Source organism: Stegodyphus dumicola, chromosome 2 (assembly GCF_044657685.1).
Source record: "Stegodyphus dumicola isolate Sdum_Otavi_A_Nest chromosome 2, ASM4465768v1".
NCBI lineage: Eukaryota > Metazoa > Arthropoda > Arachnida > Araneae > Eresidae > Stegodyphus > Stegodyphus dumicola.
Window position 1 is genome coordinate 144334245 of NC_140769.1, and position 10764 is coordinate 144345008.

At 29.9% G+C, this 10764-nt stretch overlaps 1 protein-coding gene across 1 annotated transcript; it reads left to right on the forward strand.

Moving 5' to 3' along the window:
- Positions 1-326: 326 nt before the first annotated feature.
- On the forward strand, positions 327-6179 carry LOC146998588 (THAP domain-containing protein 7-like). The gene is made up of 5 exons (XM_085811175.1): positions 327-1078; positions 1847-2023; positions 2721-2783; positions 3614-3682; positions 3817-6179. Exons 1-5 carry the CDS (start codon positions 926-928, stop codon positions 3892-3894), a joined length of 540 nt encoding a protein of 179 aa, XP_085667301.1. The 5' UTR covers positions 327-925; the 3' UTR covers positions 3895-6179.
- The last annotated feature ends 4585 nt before the right edge of the window (positions 6180-10764 follow it).

The following is a 10764-nucleotide window of genomic DNA, read 5'->3' on the forward strand; positions in this document are numbered from 1 at the left end:
GACAAATAAGTGTCTACAAGATGACCCCTTAGATAAGTTCATCGCAAAGCAAAATCTGAATTTCTTCAGAGAAGCCCAGGACTGCAATCATATGCGTCAGTTTAACCTCTTTGAATATGAAATATTGCACGAAGACAGGCACCTTAGACCATTTACTGCATTTATCCTCAATGAAAATCAGAACTTTCCAACCTAAGTTTTTACCCTGTGTTTACTTGGAAAACTGAAATGCTTAAGGTTAAGCAGCCACTATCGGGGTCAAGGCACGGGAGGGTGACCTCCCACGGGACTACGAACTAAAGTCTTCTACTGCTTACTGTAGATCTCTCACTCCTCCTATTGGTTTCAAATTTCTTTTATTTTATTTAATTTAACTTTTAGTTTACTGGAAAGTATGTTTTTATGTCTCTGCAATTGAATATTTTGTAAATAGCAAATTCTCATGATTTTCGCATACACGTCTCAACAGCCAATCAAAAGACCTCTACTAAGAGATATCTTTGACTGCTTCTGCTGGACTCCCTGCGGAATTTTACTTTTGTATATAGTCTTTCCAGTTGTGAGAAAAATGCACTTTGATGAGTTTATGCACTGAATATTTGTAAAAATGCACACTGTACCTGAAACTTGGACCAGCATCTCTCCAGCCTACCAGACACCGCTATAGCCTCACGTGACAAAGTAGTCACACCTTCTTTCATTTTGCATCCTGTCCTCCGGACACACTCATGCATTTGCTATACCTGCAATGTACTTTTTAATTCATGACAGCCGGTATACAGCTTGCTATCAGCAAGCTACACACGGCAATAGTGGGAAAAGGAAAGGAAATCCATTTTGAAGCTAACTTGTTGGTATTCGCTATTGGATTTGCACTGATTTGTTGACATATTTGTGGATCGATTCCGACCTAATTTTCAGAAATATGGGTGGTTGTGCTGCACCAAATTGTTCGAATCAGTCTCAAAATAACTTTAGGATGTTTCGTTTCCCTAGAAATGAAGAAAGACGAAGAAAATGGATAGTTAATTCTCGTCGAGATCAATGGATCCCGGGCCCAGGAGCGTATCTTTGTGAGGTAAGTTCAGCTTCGTATTTTTCCATAGAATGTTAGAAAAATTACTCTTCTTGGTACTTTAAAATATGTATTTTCATTTAACTGTCACTTATTGACGATCAACTGATTTTATAAGTACAAAATCAACTGCGGAATGTGTATGTGTTTGTGCAGTAAAATATCGTTGTTTCTTTTGTTATCGTGAAAAGTTTATACCGTTTGTAAAATTTGTATCATACATTTCATGTAAACTTTGTGCTCAGTTAGAAATGTGATGTGCCTTTTTCTTTTCTTTAATTTTACTGTACGATTGGTTATTTAAAGTAGCGATCTATGTTTTGATTCTGATGTATTGTCGCCAAATCGGATATTTGGCGCCAATGTTAAAAACTGGATGGTATGATCCAAATAATAAATGATTTTGTTTTTTCTTTATAGTAAGATAAATATATTCTGTATTTTTAGACATTTTTAAGAAGTTAAATATTAATTTAAATATTCGATGAATCGTTTTGATCCCATTATTATCCTTTATTGTAGTAGTAAATCTTAATGTATTTTTAACTATAGGTCCTTTAAATTTATTTTTAGTGTGTGAGCAGGAAATATGTTTTAAGTAGTTTTACAAACATGATTACTTTTTAAAAATTTTGTTTTATTTTCATAAAAAAAATTAAATTTATCAGAAAATTACATTCTTAAATTAATATAATATATGTAACTGTAATTAAATACTAGTGCTTTTGATTTTAATGTTAAATTTCATGCATGCTTGTGTTAAATATGCAGGTACATTTTGAAGAAAATCAATTTGAATGCTCTAGGCAAGATGGGCGTAAAAAACTCAAGCCCAATGCTGTGCCAACTCTTTTCAATGTGCCTAATCCCCCACAACTGTTGACCCCACAGCGTCTAAAAGGCATTGGTTTACCAAAGCACTGTTCAGTTACATCCAATTTTTGTAATGTATGTGTTTTTTATTTTTATAGTTTTCATAAAAAATATGTTTTTATTAAAAAATGGACTAAGTTGTTTTATAAAAGAATCAAAATACTGAAATTAAGGCATTATGTGATAAAGCTGTAATTACAGTCCCTAAGATTAGATTAAAAAATTAAAATTTTGCTGTTGTTATATATATAATTAAGTATGTACTTTTTTATTATAATCATATATTGAAAATTAGGCATAAAACCTCAATTTGATGTAGTTTTTGGATAAAGTTTTTGTAGTTTTTCAAGGACAGTCATACATGGGTCTGGTTTCTTCAAGTTTGCTCCTAAAAGAAAGAAACCTGTATCTGATTGCCTTCAAAGTCAAAAGAGTTTAAATCAAAATTTGTATTAAACTAAAGTTGCTTTTTTGCTTAATTGTAAATTCCAGATAAATAGAGAGAAATATGTATAAGTAAAAGAAATAATATTGAAATTAATAACTTTAATCTTGAGTAATACAATAATATAGTTATAATACATTGATTTAAATGTATATTTTAATGTCTTATATGTCTTGCCTGAATGTTGTTATTTTTTGTTTAAAGATTTACAAAACTTATTAGGATTATTTATATTATTTATTATTAAAATTACATTAAGTATATTTTATTTATCAGCATTTTCAGGTATCCTTACTTATATGTGTTTCATAATTTTTGCATCTTCAGGGTGGCTTGCTGCACAGTTTACCTTTATTAACTGAAGCGATTTCTGTTGCTGAACCATCTGTTGTAAGTCTTCATTTGAACAGTTATTAAATATTTAGTATTATAAACTTTTTCTAAAAAGTATTAACACTGTTTCTAAAATTTAAAAAATGTTAACGTAATATTTACTTATGTTTAAGAAGTATGAATGCTATGAACAGTCCAAGGTATTTATGCTTTTTTATAAGTTACTTTTAAAATGGTAATGATTATTTGTATTTATTTTTATCCGATCAGAGTTTATAATTTCTTTCACTTTCACATATTTCATATATTATAATTTCTTTTAGATTCATTTGCAACAACCTTCAGCTTCATATTTTGGAGAAATAAATTTTGCTGCCGAAGTATTTGATGTAAATTGCCATTTTGCACTTCTAAAAAGATTTAATAGTTTTTTAACATCTATTCGTAAACTGTACTATGTTTTTTTAAATGTTTCCATCTTCATAATCATGCACTTTGTTTCATTTCACCAGTGGTTGCAAATGTGTACATTACAGTACATCTCAGGTGTGTTTGCAACAACATTTAGCATTACCTTCTGATTAAATAACAGCTGCTAGTAAAGAATCTATGCTATGTGATCATTTGAGCAGCTATTAAATGTCATATGTTTTACATATATTGATGAATTTTTATACGATTTCTGAAATATGAAATTGTTTGTCTTATGGTTTCTAAACAGCTGTACTATATCTGGCTGTTGTGCTATGGAATTATTTTTGAATTTTGAGTGTTAACAATTTATTATCTATTTATGAATTATAAAATGTTATGTAAAATAATTATTTCTTAAAATGAATGTAGTTTATATTATCTGTATTTCTAAATTTCTTATATATATATTTCAGGTTTGTTTGCAAGAACAAGCTTCAACTTCATCTTGTGATAAAATGCCATCTATTTGTGAAGGATCTCATGTAAGTAGATAATTAGTGTATTATTAAATTGCTTGCTTATACAAAACGTTTCTATAAACTTTTTTTTTGGGGGGGGGGTAAAAGGAATGTAATTAATTTCATCAGCATTTACAAATTCTTTGTGTACATTTCAGGTTTGTTTGCAAGAACAGCCTTTAGCCTCATTTTGCAATGAAATACCATTTATTTGTGAAAGCTCTGATGTAAGTTGATAACTAATGTATAATTAAATTGCTTCCTTATATACATTTAAAATGTTCTATAAAGTAATTTTTTGTTAAAAGGAATGTAATTAATTTCATCAATAGTTGCAAATTCTCTATGTAAATTTCAGTTTTGTTTGCAAAAACAACCTTTAGTCTCATCTTGCAACCAAATTGTAATTAATTTTAATTAATTTCATCAGCATTTGTGAAGGCTGTGATATAAGTTGATAATTTGTGTTATTAAATTGCTCATGATTATGGAGTGTAATGCTTCTTTGGCGAAATGAAGCAACTCCAATGATGGAACACAGCAATAACTTTTATTTAACACTAAAAAAAAAAAAAAAGCGACATACAAACAAGAAGAGAAAACATATTCTATAAACTTATTTAAAAAAAAAAATAATTACATGCTTCGTGCGAGAAAATGCATGCAGCTCTCGAGCCTGCATTTCAATATTGCCAGTAATCTGTACATTATTTATTATTTATCTATTTCAAATGCACGAGAGATTAATAACGATATTAAAGCTGTTACAACCTCTCCCCCAACGGAGAGACTTTTTCCGAAGGGAAAAGTTCTGTAAAATTTGACAGTTTAATAAGCTCGGCTTGCTCAAATGCTTAAAGAGAAAAGGTAATTTCTCTTATAAATTTCCAAATTTTCAGACCGAAAATTTTAAGTTTTAAACAAATATTTTTACACCACATTTAAATAAGAAGAAAATGGACAGTGTTCAAATTAGTCTTCCTTTTTTTTCTTGACGGCGCCTAGATCTCTTCCATGGTGGACCAGTTCCTTGGCTATAATTCACAGCAAAGCCTTTCCTCAGTTCATCTGTGCCTTTCGGATAATATTCATTTGTCATTTGCTTTCGACAATTGTTTTCTTCGTGTGTTAGTATCGGCTTTGATATTAAATCAAAAGCCGAAAGATGATGATAACGCTGCATTGTAAAATGATTCTCAATATTAATTTCTTTATCGTTTTTCAAATTTTCATGAATATCTTCCACGTTTAATTCTGGTGATTTAACTTTTTCTTCAAATACATCTCTGGATGCTTTATTTTCTTCCTTCATCGGTTCCAAGATCTGCTCTTCAGCTATTTTTCTTTTCCTTTCAGCTCTAGTAGAAACGGCATTAAAATGGTATCACTAAGTTTACGTTCAAGTGATAAACGATTAAAATAAGGCAGTTCAGTGTTAACAGGAAGTAATAACCTGATATCACTAATTACGTTCAGTGATGAACTAATAAAATAAGGCAATTCAATATTAACAGGAAGTAATAACCTGGTATCACTAATATTATGTTCAGTGATGAACTAATAAAATAAGACAATTCAATATCAACAGGAAGTTACGTTCAGTGATGAACTAATAAAATAAGGCAATTTAATATCAACAGGAAGTAATAATCTGGTATCACTAATATTACGTTCAGTGATGAACTAATAAAATAAGGCAATTCAATATCAACAGGAAGTAATAACCTGGTATCGCTAATATTGCGTTCAGTGATGAACTAATAAAATAAAGCAATTCAATATTAACAGGAAGTAATAATCTGGTATCACTAATATTATGTTCAGTGATGAACTAATGAAATAAAAATATGCACGATTATTCGATCTCGGTCGGTGCCTCCAAAATAATTAAGACTGTGATACTTCTTTGGCGAAATGAAGCAACTCCAATGATGGAACACAGCAATAACTTTTATTTAACACTAAAAAAAAATGGCGACATACAAACAAGAAGAGAAAACATTCTATAAACTTATTTAAAAAAAAAAAAAATAATTACATGCTTCGTGCGAGAAAGTGCATGCAGCTCTTGAGCCTGCATTTCAATATTGCCAGTAATCTGTACATTATTTATTATTTATCTATTTCAAATGCACGAGAGATTAATAACGATATTAAAGCTGTTACAGGAGATAATCGATCCCTTGAAAAGCTGGAAATAAATTTTAAAAATCTATTTTTAAGTGAAATAAATTTTAAATATTAGAAAATAAAACAAAAATAATCTAGAAAATGCTGAAAACAATAGAGTCAAATTTAAAAACCCACCACAGTATAGGGAAAGAGACCTGGAAGTTTCATTTTTATTTTGTGGATTTATTATCTGTTTAAGTTTGGCATTTAATCCAAAGGGGCTTTGTCCCTGAAGGACTATTGTTTTCGTTTTGTATTGAAACACTATAAACGGTTGCATCACTTTTCAAATTGTTGCCACCAAATATTATCACCCTGTACTATATTTAAAGAAATTATATAGTGAAGAATCTGCATAAATGCATGTATGTTTTCGCATTCTGATAAAACAATGGTACCTAGAGCCATCAAATTTTGAATGACTTAATTCTACTGTGAATATGGACATCTGGAAGCCCGAATTTGAAATTCGGAATTTGTTTTAATATAGATTTTATATGTTGTAAAACTTTAACAAATTTTTGATTAACAAACTTGAGTATTTCAAAGCGAGCAATGGCAGTGTTGTACAGAAAAGACACTTTTATCTCCAGCGCATGAGACAATGAATCGGGAATTCTGAAGATATGCTCATTTTAAAATTATCTTGCAATATTGCTGTTGAACTGAATTTTATAGTTTAAGTGCGAAAAACTTGATATTTAATAAATAAAGGTAAAACACAAAATGTTAAAAAAAGCCCCTTTGGGTGTAATTTAAAATCTGAAACCTTTCAGATCTTTTTTGTTTGTTGTGTTCCCCCCTTCTTTGATGATTATTCATATAGATTTTTTCTTTATTCCAGGATGTTCTTTTAAGGAATTTTATAAAACAGCAGACTGAATTGATCTCGCTTCTGCAATGCCAGAACAAAATATTACTGAAAGAACTTACAGCAACCAAAAAAAAAAAAAAAAAATATTGTTTTAAAAAAATGGCATAGCACTGAAATTCAACTTCATGACCTTCAAGTACAGCATGAGGAATTGCTGAAAGGAGTGAAAACATTTCATTCAGATGAACAAATAGCAATGTTGAAAATTCCTCGTAGAAGCATTGCAAAATGGTCTAACGAGGGAATAATAAAAGGCCTCAAAGTTAGATTTGCCTTGGGCAAGCATGGTTATAATTACTTGCACAGAATAGGTTTTCCTGTGCCTTCATACAGCACTTTAAATAAAAGACTTCAAGATCTTGAAATGAATTTTGGAGTCATCAGTGACATGATTGAATTTTTGAAAATTAAAGGAGAAAAAATGAATGCTAGTGATAAAGACTGTATTTTATCATTGGATGAAATGGAGATTTCTGGCAATCCTGATTTTGATATTTCAAAACGTAAATTTATTGGTAAATGTACATTAGGAAATCAAAAGGATGCAGGAAATCACTATTTAGTTATTTTACTAAGAGGTCTGAAGCTGAAATGGAAGCAAGTGGTTGCCCATGAGATAACTGGACAGGTAACAGGATGCCAGCTGAAACAAATTGTTGTCAATGTTATCGAAGCTGTCATTTCTGTTGGATTTAATGTTGTTGGTATTGTTAGCGATATGGCAGCAGTAAATAGAAGCCTGTGGAATTCTTTGGGAATATCTGTTTCTCGAAACCAAAGAAATAATTTCACTACTGAAATTAAAGGCAAAATTATTTATGTATTTGCAGATGTGCCACATCTTTTAAAAAATCTCTGGTCTGCAACTCTTAATCATAGTATAAAACTGCCCAGTTATGTTTGCAGTAAAGAAAATTTCGTTACTTTGCATGTATCTGCAGGATTTATTAAAAGATATCTGGTTTACTGAAACAAACCAAAATTGTGGTTTGAGAACTATGCATCATCTCAGTAAAGAAGACCTCTTCCCCTCACATTTTGATAAAATGAATGTTGCTTCTGCTGTGAGTTTTTTTAAATTAAAACAGTTGTGGGATTGGAGAAGGCAGTAGCTTTAAAAGAGATAAGCCCTAATGCTCTTACAACAGCATGATGGATAAGATTTATATGTCAGTGGTTTCAAATGCTATCCTCTAGATGTAGAAAGAACTCAATTTCTGTGACAAATAAAAGCAAAAAAAATTGAGTTACTTTTTGAATTTATTAATGTTATACAGCTTATAGAAATTGGTAAAGGGTGGAAACCATTACATACTGGTTTGATTCTCTCTACTTTATCAGCCATACAGTTACCAGAGGCATGTTTTCTGAATGATTTTCAGTTTATTTTGACGAGCAGATTGACACAAGATGCTCTAGAAAATGTATTTTCTCAGATACGCAGAAAAGCTGGTTTGAGGCCAAGTGCTTTGCAAGCTCTGAAAGCATTAAAGCTTATCTGTTTATCTCAGTTTATATCTGACATTAAGAACTCCAGTTATGCTGCTGATTCAGATATTTATTTATTAAACTATGTGAAAGGTGAATTTGAATTTCTGAAGGAGAAAAAAGCTTTAGAGCCTGTTACCATACCAGAAGTTTCTGATGCATCTCTACAGAATCTTACCCTTAGTGAGGAAAATCACGTCTGTTATATTGCAGGAGCTGCAATAAATTCTGTTTTGAAAAATGCTTGTAATTCATGCTCACAGTTTCTCTTAGTTTGTGAGCAAAATACTCCTTCCATTGATGAAAATAAGCAGTACATAATTAATTTTGCAAATTTAGGTGGGCTTAAATGTCCTTCTCCAGAAATTTTTAAATTGTGCCTTCTGTGTGAAAAAATAATTCAAAATTTTAGAGATGAAATAATACATGGAAATGTAACTATGGATGTGGAATTTGTTAATATGATTTGTAAGAAAGCAGGCGAGGTAAATATTCCCTCCTGTTGCAATATCAAAACAAAGATAATAAAATATTATTTGACTGCTCGTGGAATTGGTCTCAAGAAGCTTCTTCAAAATAAAAGGCAGCAGCGGCAAAGTTTTGCATCTCCTGCTTTTAAAAGGAAGAAAGTAAATTAGAATCTAATCAAGAGTTTAAGAAGTTTTTGCTGTTCAGTTCTGTCTGTAAAAAAGTAGAGTAGTTGTCACTGAAAAATTGCTGCTTGTCTCTTCGAATAATAATTAGGCCCACCAACAGCTGAATGGTTAAAGTTACTTAATGCTGGGAGTTCCATCTTCTGTTCTATTTCCGAACAGGCTGGCTGCATGGTTTGTTTTTTTTTTTTTGTGGTTTTTCCCCATGTGTAATGTGAATACAAGCCAGTTCTCCTTACAAAGTCCTCTACAATAGAAGATCTCATAGTCAGCTAAATCGGATTTACTTTTGTGTGACCTTAAATGAGGCATCAATTGTGAATCTGTTTTGGCATGTTATTAGGAATTTTGAATGAAACATTTATTGCTGTTGTGAAAGAATGATCAACTGATGTTTACCTTACTAATCAATGTCTTATAGTATTGTAATGGCTTGCAGGATTTTTCATAATGTGATGTTGCATATGTTTTACTCTTCTTTGTTACCAAATAAATAGAGTATGTTCCTAATCCAACATTTCTTCTTTTGTACCAGGGTTATGTAGTATGATGTGATAATTTGGATTTGTTTATAGAATACATAACAGTATTTTTTGACATTCTAATAGAACCAGTGTATTTTATTTATTTACTTATTGCTTTAAAACAGATTTTGAATCAAGGCTTACTTCCCACCCCCTTTGAGTATGCACATCAAACATGTTTAAGCTATATTTATAATATATCAATGAGATATATATAAATGAAATAAGTCTCTTAGGTTAGCTCCTTTAATGGAAAAAGAACAAAATAAAAATGATATACCTTGAAAACAAGAATACTATCTGAATAGTGTTGGCTAAGATTTATTCAGATGGTTTTTTGCATTTATTCAGACATCTTGCATATAAATGACAATTAATTATATTATATTAGTTTTAAAAGTAAAACTAATATAATATCATTCTATATAAAGCTGTTTGATGTATAATGGAAAAAATTCAATTACTGCAGTATGTTTTAATAAAATTTGAATATAATAGACTGAATTGCACTACATTAGACAAAAAAGCAAAACATTTTTATTTATTTATCTTTATTTTCACTATATGTGTTTGTCATATGTTTGTTACTAGAGGACTTATTTTATAGATTTGAAGCTAAATAATATTTTTATGTTTTTACTTATGCAAATTAATTAATAAAAAGAACTGTGATTTAAGTATTGTCTTTGCTGTGATATAGATTGAATCTTATTATGTTATGGAATTATCATTTAAATATTCAGATACGTGTAATATTAAGAGCATATATATGTATGTAAGTATAATTTTTCCAAGTGTAATAAAAAGTAACTATCAACAACAAATAAACTTATAAGTAAATAGTATCTGTAAATTCTGTATGTAAAGGTATTATTTTTATTTTTATTTATTTGTGTGTGTATTATTTTAATATTGTTTTTAACTAAATAAAGAAAAAAATATATATATTTAATGGAATTTTTTACTCTATTAAATCTATGAATCCCACAGTCATCTGAGCATTGAAGTAATTTTTATAGCATTCTGCACTTCATTCTAAAAGCATTATAATTTAAAGGTGTATATCCTGAATCAGTATTTAAAATCATAAAGTGTTTAGCAGCTTTTTCTGGAAACACACACAAAATAACATTTTTAACAAATTTGCTACAGTAATAGACGTTTGATTCCATGTGAGCAAAATTCAAATAACATATTAAAAATAAAAAACAAGAATTAAAGATTAAATCTTGTCCTAAATTAATGGAGGTTGAGGGATTTCCCTCAACCATATTAAGAATGTGGTTGAGGGAAAGCTCTTGTCAAAAAATACATTTTGAGATGAATAACATTATGCGTGTATTTAAAAGAAAAAATTGAAAATTCAATAAAGGAATTCAAAAAGAAAGTATTTTT

Bases quoted from the DNA above. Each gene is read 5' to 3' on its own strand.
- LOC146998588 (XM_085811175.1), top strand. From the start codon at position 926: ATGGGTGGTTGTGCTGCACCAAATTGTTCGAATCAGTCTCAAAATAAC. The intron at 2,784-3,613 runs GTAAGTCTTCAT...TATATATTTCAG, and splicing joins CTGTTGCTGAACCATCTGTT to GTTTGTTTGCAAGAACAAGC. The intron at 3,683-3,816 runs GTAAGTAGATAA...TGTACATTTCAG, and splicing joins CTATTTGTGAAGGATCTCAT to GTTTGTTTGCAAGAACAGCC.